Source organism: Chiloscyllium punctatum, chromosome 19 (assembly GCF_047496795.1).
Source record: "Chiloscyllium punctatum isolate Juve2018m chromosome 19, sChiPun1.3, whole genome shotgun sequence".
Lineage (NCBI taxonomy): Eukaryota > Metazoa > Chordata > Chondrichthyes > Orectolobiformes > Hemiscylliidae > Chiloscyllium > Chiloscyllium punctatum.
The window spans coordinates 89,868,363-89,891,800 of NC_092757.1; the positions used below are offsets into that span (position 1 = coordinate 89,868,363).

The 23,438-nt window shown below is 40.3% G+C and overlaps 2 protein-coding genes across 5 annotated transcripts in view; one reads left to right on the top strand and one right to left on the bottom strand.

Annotated features, from left to right (window-relative positions):
* The window catches only part of ints2 (integrator complex subunit 2), a 60,238-nt gene extending 47,460 nt beyond the window's left edge, over positions 1 to 12,778 (bottom strand). Inside the window, exons 1-5 of one of the 2 annotated variants that reach the window (XM_072590035.1) lie at positions 12,582 to 12,778; positions 8,658 to 8,965; positions 7,882 to 8,020; positions 4,063 to 4,165; positions 1,937 to 2,050 (exon numbers count right to left, since the gene is read on the bottom strand). In XM_072590035.1, the coding sequence (XP_072446136.1) occupies positions 1,937 to 2,050; positions 4,063 to 4,165; positions 7,882 to 8,020; positions 8,658 to 8,965; positions 12,582 to 12,614 (697 nt within the window). In that variant the 5' untranslated portion in view covers positions 12,615 to 12,778. Of the gene's footprint in view, positions 1 to 1,936; positions 2,051 to 4,062; positions 4,166 to 7,881; positions 8,021 to 8,657; positions 8,966 to 12,174; positions 12,494 to 12,581 lie in introns of those variants that run through there. The other variant, XM_072590036.1, reaches the window with a different exon arrangement.
* Positions 12,737 to 23,438, top strand: part of brip1 (BRCA1 interacting helicase 1) — a 229,580-nt gene continuing 218,878 nt past the window's right edge. Inside the window, exons 1-4 of one of the 3 annotated variants that reach the window (XM_072590032.1) lie at positions 12,737 to 12,910; positions 16,344 to 16,490; positions 17,840 to 17,951; positions 19,955 to 20,125. In XM_072590032.1, the coding sequence (XP_072446133.1) occupies positions 16,398 to 16,490; positions 17,840 to 17,951; positions 19,955 to 20,125 (376 nt within the window). In that variant the 5' untranslated portion in view covers positions 12,737 to 12,910; positions 16,344 to 16,397. Of the gene's footprint in view, positions 12,911 to 12,940; positions 13,103 to 16,343; positions 16,491 to 17,839; positions 17,952 to 19,954; positions 20,126 to 23,438 lie in introns of those variants that run through there. The other 2 variants (XM_072590033.1, XM_072590034.1) reach the window with 2 other exon arrangements.

Below are 23,438 nucleotides of genomic sequence, written 5' to 3' on the forward strand. Positions count from 1 at the left end.
AAGTAAAAGTTTCCATGGGTGTGGAAAGAAAACGAAAATTAAGGAAGACACATGTAAGTCCTTTCTTAGAAGCAGGGGAAATTATAAAAAGGAACAAAAAGATGGTAGACCAATTAAATACATTTTTTTGGTTCTGTCTTCACAAAGAAGGATACAAATAATGTCCCAAAACTATTGGGGGAACACCAGGTCCAGTGAAAGAGAGGAACTGAAGGAAATCAGTGTTAGTTGAGAATTGATTTTGGGGAAATTGATGGGATTAAAGGCTGACAAATCCCCAGGGTCCAATAATCTACAACTCAATATTTAAGCAAGTAGTCCCTGAAATAGCAGATCATCCTTCAAGATGCTAGAGACTCGAACAGTTCTTAGGAATTGAATGATTGTGAACGTAACACCATTTGTTTAATTTTAAAAGATGGTAAAGAACAAGGGGAATTATAGACCAGTTAGCCTGATATCAGTAGTAGGGAAAATCGTAGAGTCCATTACAAAATATTTAATAACAGCACTCAAAATAGAGACAGGATTGGACAAAATAAAAATGAATTTACAAAAGGGGAAACCATGTTTGACAAATTTTCTGGAACTAGTTGAGTTGATAAGGGGAACCAGTGGATGTGGTTGACTTGGGCTTGCAAAACGTGTTTTGTCAGGTACCACATAAGAGATTCATATGTAAAACTGAAGTGTATTAGATTGGGGGTAGCGTACTGACATGGATGGAGAACTGGTTGGCAGACAGGAAACAAAGAATAGGAATAAATAGGTCATTTCCTGAGTATCAGCCAGTGACCAGTGGAATATTGCAGGGAAGCATTTAGTTCCCAGCTATTCACAACATATTAATAATTCAGCTGTGGGAACTAAATGTAATGTCTCTGACACAAAGCTGGGTGGAAGGGGAAACTGTGAAGAGGATGCAGAGATGTTTCAATGTGATTTATAAGAGTTGAGTGAGTGGATAAATGTATGGCAGACATGATGTAGTTAAATAGGAGGTTATTCACTTTGGTATCATGAACAGACAGGTAGATTTTCTGAATGTTGATAGCTTGGGAAAAGAAGAGTAGTAATGAAGCATATGCTTGCACACAAGTTGCTGAAACCAAGCATGCAGGTGAAACAGGCAGAGAAGGCAAAGATTATATTGATTTTCATAGCAAGAGGATTTGAGGACATGAGCAGAGATGTCTTTCTACAGTTTGCCTTGGTGAGACCACATCTAAAATACTACAGTACATGCAGTTTTGGTCTCGTGAGCTGAGGAAGGATGTCCTGGTTATGGAGGGAGTGCAACAAAGGTTTACTACATTGATTCCTGGGATAATAGGGCTGATGCAAGACGACAGAGTGGATCAGTCAAAACTATATTCACTTGAGTTTAAAAGAATGGGAGGACAGGAATTTCATGGAAGACTTTAAATTTGAATAGGACAGGGTAAATACAGGAAGGACATTCCCGATGACGGCAGGAAGACCACACCAGGGGTCAAAGTCTAAAGATACAGGGTAGGCCATTTAGGAGATGAAGAGAAATGTTTTCAGCCAGATAGTGGTGAGCCAGTGGCATTCACTGCCACAGAAAATGTTTGGAGGCAAAAACATCTAAAGTTTTCAAGAAGATAGGTATAGTTCTGAAGGCTAAAGGCATCAAAGGATTTTGTGACAAAAGTAGAAACAAGGTACCAAAGTAGGTGACTAGCCATGATCACATAGAATGGTCGAGGAAGTTTGAAGGGCGAAATGGCCTGCTTCTGTTCCTATTCTGTGTTTCTATCTCAACCCTAATACCAAAGCCAATGATCTTTGCAAAGATGAATACATTTCTAAGAATAAAATTGAATTTTAATACATTATTTTATTCTTGGTCCTTAGACTTTCTAAAGCCATCACAACATCAGTAAAAAAAAAGTGTTAAAAGAAAGATCATTACCTTCATTGAAGCTGTCAGGGACATTGGCCACTAACAAACACATAAACCATGATCCATTTCGTACATGAAGCAAAGCCTCAGCTACTTCAGTAATTGGCAACAATGATGGAAGTTCTGAGGGAAGAGAAATAAAGCACCACACAATTTATATTATAACATTACTGCATACCACATGTGCTACTTAATGGCTTTACTCTGAAACATTAAAATGATTTTTGCACCCAAGAACTTGTATAATGGCACAGATAAAGTTTGGATAAGCAAGCAATTCACTTCCTCCAAATATGCAAGTTATTTTCAGGATATATAATTGGCTTAACAGTAGGAGACAGAGTGGTGGTGGAGGGTTGTTCCTCAGATTGGAGACCTGTCACCAGCAGTGTTCCACAGGGATTGTCTCGGAGTCCTCTTTTGTTTGTCATTTATATAAATAATTTGGAGAACACGGAAGGCATGGTTAGCAAGTATGCAAATTACACAATCTGGTGACATAGTAGACAGTGGAGAAGGTTTTCTAAGATTACAAAGGAATCATGATCAAATAGGTGAATGGACTGAAAAATGGAAGATTGAGTTTAATCGGGATAAATGCTAGGTATTGCATTTTGTTACAACAAACAAAAGTAGGTCCTGCAGTAGTGCTGTAGAAGAGAAGGACCTAGGGATTCGGGTACGTAATTCTTTGGAGTTTGCGTCATATATAGACAGGGTGGTTATAAAAAGGCATTTGGCATGCTTGCCTTCATTGCTCAGTCCTTGAGTATAGGAGTTGGGAAGTCATGTTGAGGTTGTACAGAATATTGGCGAGGTCTTCTCTGGAATACTGTGTCCAGTTCTGGCCACCTAGTTACAGGTAGGATATTAGAGTCATACAGCATGGAGACAAGTCCTTTGGCCCAATTTGGTCCATGCCGACCAAAATGTCAGTTCACGCTAACCCCATTTCCCTGCATTTGGCCAATATCCTTCTAATCCATGTATTTATGCAAATGCCTTTTAAATATATTTAATGTACCGACTCAATCACTTCCGTTGGCAGTTCATTCCATATACGTACCACCATGCATTTAAAAAGTTGGCCCTCAGGTTCCCATTTATTCTTTCCCCTCCAACTTTAAACTGATGCCCCCTTGTCCTCAATTCCCTAACCCTGTGAAAAAGACTGAGTGCATTCACCTTATCCATGCCTCTTATGATCTTATATACCTCTATAAGGACCGTCTTAGTCTCCTACACTCTAAAGAAAAGAGTCCTACCTTGTCCAACCTCTCCCTATAACACAGACCACTTGTAAGTTTCTTCTCTACTCTTTCCAGTGTAATAACATTCTTCCTATAGCAAGGTGACCAAACTGACCACAATACTCCAAGAGAGGCCTCACCAATGTCCTGTATAACTGCAACATAACTTCCCAACTTTTATACTCAATGATTATTTATTAAACTGGAGAGGATTCAAAAGAGATTTATCAGAATGTTGCCAGGTATGGAAGGTTTGAGTTATAAAGAAAGGCTGGATCTTCTCTCAATACAGTGGAAGAGGTTAAGAGGTGGCCTTGTAGAAGTTTATAAAATAATCAGGGTTATACAGAGTGTTAATGGCTGTTGTCTTTTCCGTAAGATGGGGGATTTCAAAACTAACAGGTACGTTTTTAAGATGAGAAGAGAGAGTTTTAAAAAGACATGAGGGGCAAAGTTTTATACAGAGGGTAGTTCATGTGTGGAATTATCTTCCTGTGGAAGTGGTGGATGTAGGTACAATTACTTTTAAAATATATAAGTACATGAATAGGAAGAGTTTGGAGGTATATGGGCCAGGAGCAGACAGGTGGGACTACTTTAGTTTTGGGATTATATTCAGCACAGACTGGTTGGACTGAAGAATTTGTTTCCATGTTATATGACTTAAGGAGTCTGACGGTAACTAATTTCTGCAATCAGATCAGTTATCTTGTCAGCCACCACTAATTTCTGGTTTGCATCAGTATCAGTGGAAAACATTCACTGCAGAACATCAGCAGCAGTGCAATTCCCACATCTTGTTTAAACCTATAATTGAAAATATATATTTCTTAAATCTATAAACTGAGTTATGACTTTCAATTTCACTGATAACCTAAATCTTACCTGCTTGAAGGATACAGAGCACATCTGCAACTTCATCCAGATACACCGGGCTTTCAAACAGTTCTGAAGACTTCATAAAAAATTCTCCATTTGAATCAGACAACTTCAACACATACACAAAAATAAAATGATCCTGTTAGTTTCTACAAAGTATCATCAGTTGAGTTTCATGAAATTAGAGTCACACAAGGGAAAGGTTTCAGAAAATCTGAAGTGCAAAGGGACTTGGGGAGGTCTTAGTTCTGGATACTCCAAAGGTTAACATGGTGTTGGTTGGCCAAAGAGAAGGCAAATGCAATGTTCGCAGTCATTTCAAGAGGGCTAGAATACAAGGACCAGAGACGTACAATTGATGCTATGCAAGACAATGGTCAGACCACATTTGGAATATTGAGAATAATTTTGGGCCCTGTATCTAAATAAGGATGGGCTGGTGTTGGTGAGGGTCCAGATGAGATTTACGACAATGACCCCAGGAATGAAAGACTTGTCGTATGAGGAGCCATTGAGGACCCTGTGTCTGTACTCGAAAGAGTTTGGAAGGATGCTTTGGAGAGGGAACAGAAATGGTTTACCCTGGATTGAAGCATATTCACTACAAGATTTGAAAAATTTGATTTGTGTTCACTTGAAGGAAGGATGCGGGATGACCTAATAGAAGTTTTCTAAATTATGAGAGGAATGGATAATTGGAGCCTTTTCCCCAGGGTAGAAATGTCAATTAATACAGGTCATAGGGTTAAAATAAAAGGGGGTTAGCTGAAAGGAGACGTGAAAGGCAATTTTTTTTTAAAACACAGAGGGCAGTAAGTACCTGGACTACGCTACCAGAGGTGGTGGTGGAGACAGAAACACTAGCAATGTTTAAGGGGCATCTTGATGTATATTTGAATAAAGCAGGAAACAAGAGATATGGACCACCTAGAGGCAAAAAGGTTTTGAGTTTAGAAAGGCATCATCTGTAGAAAAGGTTTTGGCAGGATGAATGGCACGATACTGTGCTGTACTGTTCTTTGATAAGGTGCGATCTGTTTAAAAATTTGAATACCGAGAGCATTGGATAGAATGGATGTGGGCAAGATGGATACACGAGTAGGAGAGACCAGGATCTGAGCACGGCTTCAGAGTAAATGGATGATCTTTTAGAACGGAGATGAGGAGGAATTTCTTCAGTTAGCAAGTTAATCTATGGAAAGCATCATCACAGAGGGCTGAGGAGGCCAAGTCGCTGAATGTATTAAAGACAGAGATAGATAGATTCTTGATTAATAAGGGAAACAAGGGTTATTGGAAGAATGCTGGAGAATGGGGTTGAGAAACATATCAGCCATGATTGAATGGCAGAGCACACACTGATGGGCCAAATGGCTGAATTATGTTCCTTTATCTTATGGTCTTACAGCCTTCCCTTTCCAAGTACCTCACTGCCAGAAAATAGGAAGTTAAGGAAGTGATGACTGAGCCCTTTGCTGAGATAAATAGTCACAGGTGAGGTGCCAGAAGAGTGGAGGTTGGCTAACGTGGTGCCACTATTTAAGAAAAGGTGGGAAGGACAAGCCAGGGAACCACAGACCGGTGAGCTGACATCAATGGTGGGCAAGTTGTTGGAGAGAATCCTCAGGGACAGGATGTACATGTATTTGGAAAGGCAAGGACTGATTAGGGATAGTCAACACGGCTTTGTGTGGGAAATCATGTCTCACAAACTTGATTGAGTTTTTTTTGAAGAAGTAGTAAAGCGCACTGAAGAGGGCAGAGCAGTAGACGTGATCTATATGGATTTCAGCAAGGCATTTGACAAGGTTCCCCATGGGAGACTGGTTAGCAAGGTTAGATCTCATGGAATACAGGGAGAACTAGCTATTTGGATGCAAAACCGGTTCAAAGGTATAAGACAGAGGGTGGTGGTGGAGGGTTGTTTTTCAGACTGGATACCTGTGACCAGTGCAGTGCCACAAGGATCGGTGCTGGGTCCACTACTTTGACATTTATGTAAACGATCTGGATGTGAGCATAACAGGTATAGTTAGTAAGTTTGCAGATGACACCAAAACTGAAGGTGTAGTGGACAGTGAAGAAGGTTACCTCACAGATTACAACAGGATCTTGATCAGATGGGCCAATGGGCTGAGAAGTGGCAGATGGAGTTTAATTTAGATAAATGCGAGGTGCTGCATTTTGGGAAAGTAAATCTTAGCAGGACTTCTACACTTAATGGTAAGGTCCTAGGGAGTGTTGCTGAACAAAGAGACCTTGGAGTGCAGGTTCATAGTTCCTTGAAAGTGGAGTCGCAGGTAAATAGGATAGTTAAGGTGGCGTTTGGTATACTTTCCTTTATTGGCCAGAGTATTGAGTACAGGAGTTGGGAGGTCATGTTGCAGATATAGAGGACATTGGTTAGCCATTTTTGGATATTGCATGCAATTCTAGTCTCCTTCCTATCGGAAGGACGTTGTGAAACTTGAAAGGGTTCAGAAAAGAATTACAAAGATGTTGCCAGCTTTGAAGGATTTGAACTATAGGGAGAGACTGAATAGGCTGGGGCTATTTTCCCTGAAGCATCGGAGGCTGAGGGGTGACCTTAATGAGGTTTATAAAATCATGAGGGGCATGGATAAGATAAATAGTCAAAGTTGCTTCCCTGGGTTAGGGAAGTCCAGAACTAGAGGGCATAGGTTTAGGGTGAGAGGGAAAAGATATAGAAGGGACCTAAAAGGGTGGTACATGTCTGGAATGAGCTGCCAAAGGAGGTGGTGGTGGCAAGTACAATTGCAACATTTAAAAGGCATCTGGATGGGTATATGACTAGGAAGGGTTTAGAGGAATATGGGTCAAATAATGGCAAATGTGACTAGATTAGGTTGGAATATCTGGTCAGCATGGACGAGTTGGACTGAAGGGTCTGTTTCTGTGCTGTACATCTCTATGACTTGCTTGGAAGTCCATGTCCCTTTAAGCAGGTTCACTGTCAGTCTGTAAATTGTTTTAATATCCATGAGTTACTTGGCCAGCCAGACTGCAAAATGCAATGGCAAAACAACGTAGTACAATGTCCATATTCATGGACCAATCCAATTAACTTATGATCCAAACTCTTCAAAGAGGGAACAGGAGAAAAGACAGAGATAGAAGCGGAGAAACCCTCAATTCAATGTTTCATCTCTGCCTATTCATCTTCCAACCCATTGCTCCCTTGCTTCACATGATACTCCTACAACCCCTTTTCCAATGCTTGTCTCTTCTCCAACTCCCATAAATTCCTCTCTGTCACTTAAGCCAAATGCAAATAAATTGAAATAGCATGTTGTTATAAATTGGAGCGATGACGTGCTGAATATAGTCAGGCAGAACAAGGAACTTTGGAATAATATTGTGCAGAGTTCACCATAACCGGAATCCCCACTCAGGCCTGCATCTATTGTGGACTAATTGGCAAACATTGATTGCTGTGAGTCTTCAAAAACTTTATTACTATATCTGATCATCGACAGGATTTTAAAAAGGTGAACTAGATGGTTTCCTGACTGTCAATTTCTACTAACAATATCACTTGTGTCTGCAGTACTACAAAGAAGCACTTCCCTCCTATCCACCTGCCCCCAGTAATGAGTTTAATGTGAAAATGGCCCTCCTTTTGATTTTTTTTTGCAGTTTTAAGGATGAAGAGTGGAGACAGGAGTCCTTAAGTGCACAAACAATGGGGGTGGCAAACCTCTGCACCTCAAAAGGAAAGTTTGAACTCATCAATGCTCGGGCAGTGGCATGCACAGATGGAACACAAGCTTCTATCTTGGATTCATTCAGGCCCTTGTTTATTACCTTGTTCATGATCACCAACAGTTCACTAAGTGCTAGTCGGAGACGACGAGGAGAATCACTATGCTCAAATTCCAAAGCCAAGCCATGCTGTAGTTGTGATACTAGGATGCTCTCTCCATTTGCGCCACCTAACTTGTGCCTGTTTAAAAGAAAGTTAATAAATTTGAGAAATATTCTTGAAAAAGATTTTTCAATAATTAAAGCGAGAAGGAAAATTATTCTGCGCCTTGTGACATTTCAAAACATCACAAACTACAGGTTTTTGAACGTAGTCAACATTATACAGTAGGAAACATGACTAATTGTATACATCAAGATTCTAAAAACAGCAATAAAATAAATGGTCAAATAATCTGTTTTAGTCATGTCAAATCCATAAATCAACACTGGGTCGAGTGATAAGTATTGGGTATGATGCAGGTGAAACAGTTTTCTTTGTCCAGAAAAGTGTCATGTGAATTGATACACCGAACTGATAATGCATACTGGGCCTTCATTTAACTTCAACTGAAAGATAGCTCTTTGACAGTGCATCACCTCAGCATTGCACCAAGAGCATTAGCAGGATTATAAAGTCAAATCTTTAGAGAAATACAATCTATAACCAATAACCTTTTAACTCAGAAGAATGAGTGCGACCAACTTAGAGTTAGATCCACATCATTAACCTAACTTCATGTTTCATGTTAGTTATGGGTTGTACATTTGCAAACTCAGGTTACTGACAAATCAAGAGAAATTCACATTTACATTAACTTTGGAAGTATAATAAATACCTGAGCTGCTGTTCTTTGGTAGCATCCTGCTCCAGTGCATGAAAATCAACTGATAGGAGAGCCACAATAGAGTTGACAGCCTCAACCCCAGACAGGAGACGCAGGATGAGTTTTTTATCTTGAGCCCAAGCCTCACTTTGATCAGCAGGAGCACAAAGTGCCATTCTCACCAGGCAGGGCAAGAGAAGCCTCAACTCTGGATCACTCAAAGCTGCTAGTTTTACCACATCGACCTTCTGCATTGCTTCAAATGCAAAGGAACTCACAAGCTGCAGGCACGCAAACTCTGTCATCTTTGCCAAAGGCACCTAAATAGAAAACATTGAGACACCATTCAATTTAATATAGCAGGGAAATGCAGTAACTCAGTGTGCTGAAAAATTATTTCAAGACTTGCCAAATGTTTCTTGCTGATTGTACATCATTCCCTCCACCACTGATGCTCAGTCGCAGCAGTGTGTACTACCTACAAGATACTTTGCAGAAATTCACCAGAGATCTTTAAACAGCACTTTCCAAATCCATGGCTACTTCCATCCAGAAGGGCAAGGGTGAGATATATGGGAACACTACCCCTACAAGATCTCCTCCAAGCTCGTCATCATTCTGACTTGGAAATATAATTACCGTTCCTTCACTGTTGGTGGGTCAAAATTGTGGAATTCCTTTCCTAAAGGCATTATGGGACAACATAGATCTTGTAGAATGCAGCTCACCACTACCTTTTGAAGGGCAAAAAATGCTGGCCAGTCAGCAATGCTCATTTTGCAGAAGTGCATGAAAATGATCCCTATTAATTGATTTGACTTGATTTATTTTTGTCACAATGATATAGAAATATGTATTGCTTTGTGTGCTCTCCACACAAACCATACCTTACAGAAGTACATCAGGGTAATAGAACAGAATGCAGAATATAGTGTTCTGGCTACAGAGAAAGATCAACTCAAATGTATGAGATGTGTGTTCATAAGTCTGATAAGTGGGGAAGAAGCTGTTCTTTAATCCTTTGTACTTGTTTTCAAACTTTTGTATCTTCTGCCTAATGGAAGAGAGTAAACCCAGGGTGAGAGGGGTCTTTGATTCGGCTGGCTAATTTCCCAAGGCAGTGGGAAGTATAGAGGGAGTCAATGAAAGGGAGGTTGGTATGGGAGATGGACTGGGTTGAATTTACAACTCTCTTTCTATAGACATTGTTAAGAGTCACTGCTGACATGCCAAATGTTTTCGCTGTCCGAAGAAGCAGGGGTGTTTATGTGCTTTTTTGATTGTATCATCAACATGAATGGACCAGGATAGACTGTTGGTGATATTTACTCCAAGGAACTTTAAGCTCTTGAACACTGGTCTCCGTCCTATCAGAAGGATGTTGTGAAACTTGAAAAGGGTTCAAAAACTATTTACAAGGACATTGCCAGGATTGGAAGGTTTGAGCTATAGAGAGGCGCCGAATAGACCAGGGCTGTTTTCCCTGGAGTGTTAGCGGCTGAGGGGTGACCTTGTAGAGGTTTATAAAATCATAAGGGGCATGGATAGGGTAAGTCTTTTCCCAAGGTGGGCGGGGGGGGGGCGGTGAAGAGGGAGGGTGCAGTCCAGGACTAGAGGGCATAGATTTTAGGGTGAGAGGAAAAAAAATGTAAAAAATGGGTATGGAATGAGCTGCCAGACGTGGTCGGTACAATTACATCATTTAAAAGGCATATGTGATAGGATTCAGGTTATCCCTATCTGAATGGGTATTCGAATACGAAGAGTTGAGAAGGATATGGACCAAGTGCTGGAAAATGGGACAAAATTAGGTTGGGATATCTGCTCGCGCTGAAAAGCACAGCAGGTCAGGCAGCATCCAAGGAGTAGGAGAATCCACGTTTCAGTCAAAAACCTACTGAGGTCAGACTAACTGGTCTATAATTTCCTGCTTTCTCACTCCCACTTTTCTGAAAAAGTGGTACAACATTAGCCACCCTCCAATCCGCAGGAACTGATCCCGAATCTATCGAACTCTGGAAAATAATCACCAACGCATCCACGGTTTCTCGAGCCACCTCCTTCAGTACCCTGGGATGTAGACCAACAGGCCCCAGGGACTTATTGACCTTCAGACCTAACAGTCTCTCCAACACCAATTCCTGGCAAATATAAATTCCCTTAAGTTCAGGTCCTTCAGCCACTGTTACCTCAGGGAGATTGCTTGTGTCTTCCCCAGTGAACACAGATCTGAAGTACCAATTCAATTTGATTAGATTAGATTACTTACAGTGTGGAAACAGGCCCTTCGGCCCAACTAGTCCACACCGACCCGCCGAAGCACAACCCACCCGTTCCCCTACATTTACCCCTTTACTTAACACTACGAGCAATTTAGCGTGGCCAATTCACCTGACCTATACATCTTTGGACTGTGGGAGGAAACAGGAGCACCCGGAGGAAACTCACGCAGACACGGGGAAGAATGTGCAAACTCCACACAGTCAGTCGCCTGAGTTGGGAATTGAACCCGGGTCTCTGGCGCTGTTAGGCAGCAGTGCTAACCACGTGCCATTTCTTTGTTCCCCGTAATATATTCCCCTGTTTCTGTCTTCAAGGGGCTAATTTTAGTCTTAACTAAAAAAAGCTTTTACTATCCTCCTTTATATTTTTGGCCAGTTTACCTTCGTACCTCATTTTTTCTCTGCGTATTTCCTTCTTAGTAATCCTCTGTTGTTCTTCCGTTTTCCCACTTATCTTTGCTATGTTATATTTTTTCTCTTTTAACTTTATATGTTTCTTAACTTCCCTCAACAGCTACGACCACCCATGCCTCCTTCTTGGATCTTTCGTCCTTTTTGGAATGAACTGATCCTGCATGTCATGTTGCAGCTGTAGAGGATATTGGTTATACCACTTTCAGAATATTGCGTTCAATTCTGGGCTCCCAAATACAGGAAGGATGTTGTTAAGGGTTCAGAAAAGAATCACAAGGATGTTGCTGGGATTGGAGGATTTGAGCTTATAGGGGAAGGCTGAATAGGCTGGGGCTTTTATCCTTGGAATGTCAGAGGCTGGTTTTGTTTTAATTTATTGGCAATTATTCTTTTAATAATCAGTTTCCCCAAATATCACTAAGTTCTTGATCTTAACACTTAAGTATTTCAGCGTTACTGTGAAAGTCAATTCAAGAACTAGCAAGCAAAAACAAACAACAAAAATAACAGATAAGTTGACAAAAAACTCAGAACTTCATATATTTTCGGCATATTTGCTTTGAAAGGCGGATATTGTCCCAAGTTTTAAGCCAAGAAATTTAATTTTGTTACTTAATACTTCATTACACTTAATCAGAGTATGTCACAAAATTATTTAAAATATCGACAGCAATGAATAACATTTCGGTTCCATGGATTACTTGACTTCAGAATTCAATACCATTAGTTATCTTAATACGTGAAAACTTTAATCGTAAATTCCCCCGATGCCTCAACTATACTTTTAAAACTAGCTTTGTTTTAAGTACTTTCTCAGAAATCAAATAACATACCTTTTACTGAAAACAAAGTGAAGTGAAAACTGATGAATTAGGCCTAGCACTGCCTCAGTCCCCGGAGTTACGTAACCCTTCTCGCCGAGAAACGCGCTGGGGCCTCGCCATTCGCCGTTTAAACTCCCTAACGCTGTCAAACTAGAGTTCCAGGCGGAATGGAACATAGAATCATTAGTTTTTTTAAGATTCAATTTTTCACTGTACTCCTCTGGTCCGATAAACCGCATCAACCTTCTTCACTCCACTGACAACACCGTACCAACCGCCATATGGGATTGTGGATCGTGCCGGGGTAACCATAGTAACTGCCACTGCAGGACTACCCCCGCCGAATGGACTCGCCCATTGACCTTTGGGCAACTCCTTTTCCTAATGACTTTACCTCCCCCGCGCTCAGTGCTCACCGGTTGCTGATTGGCCGCAGTGCTGTCGTCCATTCAGATGGAACGAAAAATTCAGCAGATCCAACAACATTCGTGCAGAGAAATCAAAGTCGATGTTTCGGGTCCAGTGTACCTTCTTTGATTCTTTCCTTTTTTTTGGCTCAGATTGGTCTCACTCCGGGTCACTGTCGTCAATTGGCTGCGAGGGCCCCAATTCGCCTGCCGATTGGCCCACATCTTGCGCCGGCGTAGTCCGGATTTGCTTCCGGCCCCCACGCCTGCGCGTTGATCACCAATCAGGCGCGAAGTTGTGTTGTGCGATTGCATGAGGTAAAACAAACTGGAGAACTGTGAGTAACGTCTTTGTGGGAAACGAACTAAGGCAGAAGCGTTTTTCTGCCTTACATCTCATAAGTTATGGTTCAAGGACCTCATTAATTCCGAATGGGGAGTACCAACTGAATCTGCAGAAATATTTATTTCTTCTCACTGAAACCATCATCCGCTTGCAAGGTTTCGATTTGGCTCTCCACGCAGTCTTGGTACTGTAATTTGTGGGTCTAGATTAGAGTGGTGCTGGAAAAGCACAGCAGGTCAGGCAGCATCCGAGGAGCAGGAAAATCAACGTTTCGGGCAAAAGCCCTTCTTCATCAGGAAACTATAATTTGCGGACAGGTTGTTTGCGCTGTTCCATTTACGCAGCAGTTCTGTCATTGCCAATTACATAGGCAGCCACAATGAGATTTAGATGGAATAGAATATTGCGGATGCTGGAGAATAAAACTCAGCAGTTTAAGTACAGATCGTTCGGCCCAGTGTCGTTCGTATTTCCTTCCTGATGCAGGGCTTATGCCCGATAAGTCGATTATCCAACTCATCGGATGCTGCCTGACCTCCTGTGCTTTTCCAGCGCCACATTTTTCAACCTTGTTCATATTTCACACCAGTCTGCTCCAAAACTACTTTATCTCGCCCTCTCAGGACATAACTTGGAGGAGCCAGTGTTGGATTGGGGTGGACAAAGTCAAAAGTCACACAACACCGGGTTATAGTCCAACAGGTTTATTTGGAAGCTCTAGCTTTTGAATTGCTGCTTCTTCATCAGGTGGTTGTGATGCAGGATCAAAAAGACACAAAATTTCTGGCAAAAGTTTAGTGTCATGCAGTTGAAATGATATATGGAACAATTCTGGGATTCAGACTCATGTCTCCAGAATATTATTGTGGCGTCTTCGATAATAAGTCCAGTGGCATTACCACTAAGCTTCTACTTCCTCTGTCTCTGGTTGTAACTGGCTGCATTGCTTTGTATCATAGTCTCTGTCCTTCACATTGCAATTTGCCTGTCAATTTTGACGGAGTATTCATGAGTTGGAGATGCCGGTGTTGGACTTGAGTGTACAAAGTTAAAAATCACACAACACCTGGTCCAACAAGGTCCACCAGGTCCAAGTCCAACAAGTTTAATTGGAAGCACTAGCTTTTGGAGCGCTGCTTCTTCATCAGGTGGTTACGGACGGACTCAGGACGGAGTACTCAGTTGCCTCAAACCTACTGCTTCGAACAGCTTCTGTAACTGTCACCTTTTTAAAAACTCTATGTAACTCCTTGGTCAGATGTTTGATCAGTCTCTCCTATCCAAGATACCAGTGATTATTGCCTATTAAATTAAATGTTGGATGATTATAATGTACATATTTTTCTCTGAGTTAATTATTTTAAGAGTTTTGTGCAGTTGGTCTTCCTTGATCCAAAACCATTTGGCATGTACAGTATTGTGAGGCTTGTAATTAACATGCTTAGTAATGGCTATCTTAGCAGGCAAACTTCTATTTTGTGCTATCCATCCATCAGGATGATAGGACTCTTTGATTTTTTGTTTAGAAAATGACTAGTTTTTTTGTTCTTAAATATATTTTATACTATCCATAAAATTTCAAACACTGACCAGTTTTCCTCAATATGGTATATGGCCCTCTGAAGTTCCTCAGTCACTACACTTGGAGTTCTAAGTTATATTTACGATACTTACTTCATGTCAAGCATAAAGCTCAAAAGTTTTCTAATGTCAGTGGAATTTCAGAATTATCTATTAAGCTTCAATTTAGATGCACAATGTTAATTAACAAATAGATTGGTGATTTGTGTTTTCCAAGAGAGACTCTATGTTGTTCATTGTGCGGAGACTTGTATGTCAGTCATAGATGTACAGCATGGAAACAGACCCTTCGGTCCAACTCTTCCACGCTGACCAGATATCCCAACCCAATCTAGTCCCACCTGCCAGCACCCAGTCCATATCCCTCCAAACCCTTCCCATTCATATACCCATCCAAATGCCTCTTAAATGTTGCATTTGTACCAGCCTCCACCACATCCTCTGGCAGCTCATTCCAAACACGTACCACCGTCTGCGTGAAAAAGTTGCCCCTTAGGTCTCTTTTATATCTTTCCCCTCTCACCCTAAACCTATGCCCTTTAGTTCTGGACTCTCCCAACCCAGGGAAGAGATTTTGTCTATTTATCCTATCCATGCCCCTCATGATTTTGTAAACCTCTATAAGGTCACCCCTCAGCCTCTGATGCTCCAGAGAAAAGAGCCCCAGCCTATTTAATCTCTCCCTATAGCTCAAATCCTCCAACCCTGGCCACGCCCTTTCAAGTTTCACAACATCCTTCCGATAGGACCATTGTCAAACAAAAAACATAATGCTCAGAGAAAATTTGCAGTTCACCTAAATTCATAATTTCTTTAAAGTATTAAAGTCCATTTTTTTTTCTGAATGAATCCAAGATTTTCACTTACACTACTTTAAGTAGAAGTGTATTCCATAAGTTTGTTTTCCAATGTTGGTCCTAACTTTACCTTCTGCTGGTTTGAATCTTTAATTACTAATTTTAGTTCCACAATTTAAAATAGTATCTGGATTGTATTTTATGAATTACCTCACGTTACTCTGAGGTAACTTCTTGGATGCCTTCTTTCCATGTGTAAAGCCCCAATTTCTCCAAATTGGAACAATGATGTTTTGTGGGAGGTCAGATGATGGTTAGTACTAATAATGATCTCTCTCTCTAGCACGATGTTTTGACCATTCTTTTGGTTTTGTTAATATCTGTCCTGGAGTGGTTGGATATATGATCATTGTATTGTTGAACCAGTAGGTCTCTTTTGGCTTTGTCCTCAGTTATTTCGTCACCACTTGAGCTGTTTCCTATCTCTTACCAAATTCAGTGCTTCTTACTTGCCTGGATTAAATTTCATCTGACTTTCCTCTGTCCATGTTCATATTTTTTGCAGCTAATCCTTATAACTTTCTGTGCCCCTGCTTTAATTCCAATTACCCTTCTTTTTAAACATCTGATAGAAAAGAACAATACCACACAGGAACAGGCCTTTGGTCTTTCAAGCCTGCACTGACACATTTTGCCCTTCCATACCAAAACTGTCTTCACTTACAAGATGCTTCTTGAATGCTGCTATTGTATCTGCAAATGTGATACTTGGGGACTTGGCATTGCAATTCAGAATCCATTTGTTTATGTAAACAGAAATGGGATAGTCCCTAAACTGAATCTGGGAAACTCCATTCAATGTACCCCACACTGTCTGACCTACCACTTAAACTACATTAAGCACTTAGTTTCCAAGATCTGCCCTGACATCCCACAGCATTGGAATTCAAATAATTGCTATTAGAGTGACATTGAAAATGGAATTGAATACATTTTTTAAAAATGTGATTTTCTGTCCAGATAAAGTATTTAAAATTCCTTCCACAGATTGAAGCACTGAGGTTTAATTTTCTTGATGCATATCACAATTAAATAATTATAATGGCATCATCAGCTTCTGAATACACAATCGGTGGAGTGAAAATTCTTTTTCCATGCAAGGCATACCCATCTCAGCTTGCTATGATGAATTCAGTAAGTATATTGATTTCATATACTCTGATAATTGAATGCAGTTGATGGTTCATAAGTATTCTGAGGGATGGGTAGGAGCCAAGTGGGTCCTCTTTGCTGTGAAGGGGTTTCTAAGGTAACATACTCAGTGATTGAAGCTTGCATTCACATTACCTCTACATGGCAGAGTTTGGATACTAAGATTTTGAATGTAATTATTCTATATCTGGACAGATGAAATCTTAAAGGTGGTGCAGTTTTAGCTAGGCAAGTATTGAAAAGCCTATAAGCAAGTATAATGGTTGATTTGCTCAGTTAAACAATATGATATCAGCTTCTGTAGTTTATTAGACCAATATTTGAATTGAATGGGTTATTGCAAGAGTACCTACCTTCACCACCCTCTCAGACAGCACATTCCAAAGTTCTACCAAACTCTGGATGAAAAATATTTCCTCAGATCCCCTCAAAGCCACTTAATCACCAGTGGTAAACTTAGGCCCTCTGATCTTAGACATATCTGCCATGGGGAAAGAATTCCCATATTCTACCCAATCTATGCATCTCATAATTTTGTACTTGTAAGCAAAGATTGAACGGGCTTGGATTGTATCCGCTGCAGTTTAGATAAGCAAAAAGCAATTTGATTGAAAAGTAGAATATCCTGAGGGCTTGTGACAGTTAGATTTAGAGGGGACTTTCCCTGTTATGGAAGAATGTAGAACTAGAGATTATTGTTTAAAAATCAAAGTGACCTGTTTCGGATTAGGTGAAACTCCTTCCCGCAGGGTTTTGAGTCTTGGGAGCTCTCTCCCTCAAAAGATGGTGGTAGCAGAGTCCTTGAATATTTTTATGACAAAAGTAGATCAATTTTTGTTAAGCAAAGGATGAAAGCTGATGATGGGTAGACAGAAATGTGGATTTGAGATTATAGACAGATCAGCCATGATCCTTTTGAATGACTGGGCAAGCTGAGGGACTAAATGGCTTACTCCTGTTCCTTGTTTGTATGCTTATACATTCTTAAGTTCCAAGAGAATTTCTGTCATCTCTCAGCCAACCTAATGTCTGCAGAATAAAGTAGTTGTGATACTAAAGGAAGCGTGTCTACACTTTGCAATGGGTCAATGAAACTCTACTGGTGGATGCATAATTTCATTTGTTTGAATTAGTGATGGATTTCTGTGTTTGTTGGATGCTGACTGACTAACAGAAGGATAGATTGTTAAGTTTAGGAGATATTTTTTAATGCTAACAAGATTACAGCCTAAAATACAATGACCTCACTTTTTATTACTTCTGATGTTGATATTGTGATTAGCTTAGATAATGCAGAGGTCCACATTGGTCTGAATTATGCTTTCATTCAGATTGTACGAGGCTTGAACTGTCAACAGCACTGTCTGTTAGAAAGTCCAACTGGAAGTGGGAAAAGTCTTGCACTGCTTTGCTCTACGTTGGCCTGGCAGCAATCTCAATATGGTATGGTTTTATGTTTATTTCTCTGATGATGTGTGAAGCTCTATGGGATTAACAATGCACATTTTGTCATGTTTCATTGCTTGCTTTGTTACAAATGTTATCCTCACTGCAAATGGATAATAATATTCTTGAGTGAAAAATAAGAATTCTAAGCTCAAGCAAGTTATTATATAGATGACGCAATAATGTGCTGCAGCCAATTTGATTCATAATTAATTTCAGCTAATGTGTGGATCAGATTAATACTAACAGCAGTTCAATTTGTTTGAGATAGATTTGGGATCTGCCTCCTACTTGCTGTAGAAAAAATTCAAAGCACTTAGCTGTGGTTCAACACACAATCGCTGAGCAAATGCATTTGGTTAGAAAATTCAAGAAAAGGATTGTAAAATAGAAATTGTTCAATATTGATCATTTCAATATTATTAACACATTTATAGTTCAAGCGTACAGAACTAGCCCTGTATATCAGAATGACTGGCAGCAATTATACATTTTTAAATTCAACTTCATTTTTCAACCTTCTGAAAGATAACTTAAGGTTGCTACAGAGAGTTGTGGATATGTTCGCCTTGACTATATGGATAATAATAGACATCATATAGCAAATCGCAAGGCTGTAAAGTTGTCATGGGATACATTGATTGTGTAAGTTATGACAATCAAGTATTGAGAGAATTTCTAAATAGGAAGTTACTTTTTCAATGCTTCTGTAGTCCTTTGGTTTAAAATAGTATACTGTAAGTTCATATTAGCTATTTTTGAGAAGATTTGTAGCTCAGATTGAGGATAGGTATGTAAGTTAGCTCACTGAGCTGGAAGGTTTATTTTCAGAAGTTTTGTCACCATGGCTATGTAACATCAATAGTGAGAGTCTCCAGTGAAGCGCTGATGGTATGTCCCTCCTCTCTATTTATATGTCTTGGTTTCTTAAGGTGGGTGATGTCATTTCCAGTTCTCTTTCCCAGGGGAAGATAGTTGGGATCTAAATAGATATGTTTATTGATATAGTTCTGGTTAGAATGCTATCTTATAAGAATTCTCGTGCGTGTCTTTCGATGTCCCAGGATGTGTGTTGTTCCAGTCAAAATGGTGTCCTTCATTGTCTATATGTATGGAAACTAGAGATAGTGGGTCATGTCTTTTGGTGGCTTGTTGGTGTTCATGTATCCTGGTGGCAAGTTTCCTGCTTGTTTGATGGATGTAGTGTTTTTTACAGTTCTTTACAGTTCTTGCATGATATCTTGTAAATGACATTGATTTTGCTGGTAGTATCTAATGGATCGTTTGGATTCATGAGTCACTGTTTAAGTGTTGGTAGGTTTGTGGGCTACCATGATGCCAAGGGGACTAAGCAGTCTGGAATTCATTTCTGATATGTCTTTGATGTAAGGTAATGTGACTATAGTTTTTTGGTTGTATTGTGTCTGCTTGTTTGGGTTTGATACTGAGGAATCGGCGGATTGTGTTTATTGGGTGTCCGTTTTTCTTGCAAACACAACACGACCAAAAACTATAGCCACATTACCTTACATCAAAGACATATCAGAAATGACTTCCAAACTACTCAGACCCCTTGGCATCAAGGTAGCCCACAAACCTACCAACACACTTGAACAGTGACTAATGAACCTAAAGGTTCCATTAGATACTTGCAGCAAACCTTACATCATCTAGCATCAAGTCTCTTCAAATGCTTATCTTGACTGGCCACAGAGGCCAGTGGTCTTAGGAGATCACTCCCTGATTCCTCCTATGTTTTAGGAAGCTACTTGATGTGATTTGTAGTATTGTGAAGATGGAAAACTTGTGTCAACAATCTTTTGCTGCGGCACATTGGTATTCTAATATGCTGAAATGCCTAAGTTTAATTGTACTGTAATCATTTTCTTGATACTATAATATATTACTGAAGCATTGTGGCATTCCTCGTATTGGAAAACAAAGTTGTTGTACAGTAAATGTCCTGCTTGTAGTATTAATGAACAAATTATCTTGTGCAGACAAATCTGGAAATGAAAGTTGTCCAAGTAGTTGTAGAAAACAAGAAAAATTGCCCGTGTGTAACTGTGCCTGTCACACAGCAAGAATACCTTCTGCTCCAACCGCAGAAACAAACCAGACCAGTTCCACTGTTGCAGAAAATGGAAAATCCTCACCAAGTTCAAACCAAGGTAACTACTTTCTTGAACCTATTTAGCCATTTCATGTTCACTTAATATGAGAGTTTTTCACATAAAATTCATTCATTAGTACAGGTAGTGAGGTAATTGGATGGAACCTATTTTGAATATTACAAATATTTATGAATGCTATTTATTGTCATTTGCATTATTTGGTTTCATTTACCGTTAGAAGTTATCCAGAAGGATGCCAAAAAGGACAAATGGCAGTGATTGGGTAGAGGGATGGGTAAAATGCAGGAGTCAGAAGAATGAAATATTTTGGCAGGAGAGCGCGGTGGAGTTGTATTGTCAAAAGGGCAAAGTTCTGAAAGAACTTAAAAGCTAGGACAAACTTTCAACATTTGACATGCTAGGGAATTGGAGACCAATGCAGGGATCAGAGCATTAGGCAATTGCTGACACTTAACAAATAGTTCTTTGTTAAGTACAAGGAGTAAAAGTTTGGAGCCATTTGAGACAATGTTGTAATTATATATTTCTTATTATAATACTATCAGATCCCCACACAAGGTTGTTTAGAATAAATGGGAGGGTATATTGAAAAGAGTGAAAACCTAGAGGCCATTATTAAGCAAGACGTTTGTCGGACATTTAGAAAAACCTAACACAGTTGAGAGTCAATGTGGTTTTGTGAAGGGGAGATCACATTTGACAAATTTGATGGAGTTCTTTGAGAATATACCAATCAGACAAAAGGGAACCAGCTATCTAGTGTATTTGAATTTCCAGAAGGCATGTTAACATCTATGGGGGTGGATTTAACTGCATGGAAAAATATGAAAAGATAGGATAACTCAGGAGAAGTCTCCAAAACACAAAATAAGGCAGAGTTTTTGGAAAGGGTTAGGAATCAAACTTTAAGCACACCAGATAAAGGGATGACAATGAGATGGCAAGTACAGGACTCAAGGTGTTATATCTCCGTGCAAACATTATACGAAATAAGGTAAATGAGCTTGTAATGCAGATCGAAATTAGCAGGTACAATGTGGTGGACGGAGACGTGGCTGCAGAAGAAATTAGACAGGTGAGGAGAGTGGGCAAAGAGGTGGCAGAAGAATACAATGTGGGAAAGTGTGGAGTTGTTCTCTTTGGTTGGGAGAATAGGCATAAACTATTTTGTAAATGGGGAGAAAATTCAGAAATCTGAAGTGCAAAGGGACTTGAATCCTAGTTGAGGGTACTCTTATGGTAATCTTGCAGGTTGAATCAGTAGTTAGGAAGGCAAATGCAATGTTAGTGTTTATTTTGAGAGGACGAGAAAATAAAGACAAGAATGTGCTTCTGAGACTTCATAAGGCTCTGGTCAGACCACACTTAAAGTATTGTGAACAATTTTGGGCCCCATACCTCAGGAAGCATGGGGCGAGTCCAAAGAAGGTTAATGAGAATTTTCCCAGGAATGAAAGGCTTAAAAGGAATGTTTGAGTACTCTGGGTCTATACTTGATGGAATTTAGAAGGCAGAGATGATATCTAATTGAAACTTTCAGAATACTGAATGACCTGGACAGAGTAGACATTGGGAATATATTTCCATTAGCAGGAGAGGCTAGGACCTGAGGGCACAGCCTTAGAGTAAAGAGAAGATCCTTTAGAACAGAGATGAAGGGAAACATTGTCAGCCAGACCGTGGTGAATCGATGGACTTCATTGCCAAAGAAGGATTTGGAGGCCAGGTCATTTTATTTAAGACAGAGATAGGTAGGTTCTTGATTGTTAAGGGGATTGAAGGTTATGGGGAGAAACGGGGAGAATGGGGTTGAGAAACTTATCAGCCATGATTGAATGGCAGAGGAGCCTTGATGGGCCGAATGGCCTCAAATCTGCTCCTATGTCTTGTGGGCTTGTCACGTACATGGTACATGAATTTTTCACCCTCAATGCCCCTTATATTGTTTCAAACCCAGGTGGTTTTGAGATCGTTAATATCTCCTACTATTATTACCTTCTTATTCCTCCAAGCAGAAATTTGTCTCTGTATATGTTCTTCTGTCTCCCTCTCACTATTTGGGGGATATGTAGTAGACTGTTTGTAGTGTGACTACTTTTTATTTATTCTTGAGCTCAATCCATAAAGTCTCATTTGTTAACCAGTTTAGTATATCATCCTTCCTCACAACTGTAATTGATTCTTTAATCAATATTGCTACACCCACTTTACCCTGCCTGAAAGCTTTATATCCAGGGCTACAGAGTTGCCAATTTTGTCCCTCCTTTAGCCAGGTTTGTGCTGGCATGTGTCTGTCTGTGCCCTTAGCTCGTCTAGGAGAAAGTGAGGACTGCAAGGCTGGAGACTGTGTTGCTGGGAAAGTACAGCAGGTCAAGCAGCATCCGAGTAACTGGAGAATTGACGTTTTGGACATAAATGGGGTGAAAATTCATAAGTCTGAAGTCACAGAATCATAGAGATGTACAGCATGGAAACAGACCCTTCGGTCCAACCTGTCCATGCTGACCAGATATCCAAACCCAATCTAGTCCCACTTGCCAGCACCCGGCCCATATCCCTCCAAACCCTTCCTACACATATACCCATCCAAATGCCTCTCAAATGTTGCAAAATTGTACCAGCCTCCACCACTTCCTCTGGCAGCTCATTCCATACACATACCACCCTCTGCGTGAAAAAGTTGCCCCGAGGTCTCTTTTTTATTTCTTCCCCTCTCACCCTAAACCAATGTCCTCTAGTTCTGGACTCCCCAAACCCAGGGAAAAGACTTTGTCTATTTACCCTATCCATGCCCCTCATAATTTTGTAAACCTCTATAGGGTCACCCCTCAGCCTCCGATGCTCCAAGGAAAACAGCCCCGGCCTGTTCGTCCTCTCCCTATAGCTTGCAAAGAGACTTGGGAGTTCTAGTCCAGGATCCTCTCAAAGTAAACTTGCAGGTTGAGTTGATAGTTAGGAAGGCAAATGCAATATTAGTATTTATTTTGAGAGGATTTGAATATAAAAACAGAGATGTACTTCTGAGGCTCTGAAGCCCTGGTCAGACCATGTTTATAGTATTGTGTGTAGTTTTGAGCCCCAAATCTCAGGAAGGATGTACTAGCCCTGGAGAGTGTTCAAAGGAGGTTCATGAAAATGGGCCCAGGAATAAAAAGCGTTTCGTATGAGGAATGTTTGAGGACTCTGGCTTTATACTCGATGGAGTTTAGAAGGGGGGGGGGGGGGGATCTTATTAAAATTTAGGGAATACTGAATGGCCTGGACAGAGTAGATGTTCAGAAGATGTTTCCATTGATAGGGCAGACTTGGACCCGAGGGCATAGCCTTAGAATAAAGGGAAGACCTATTA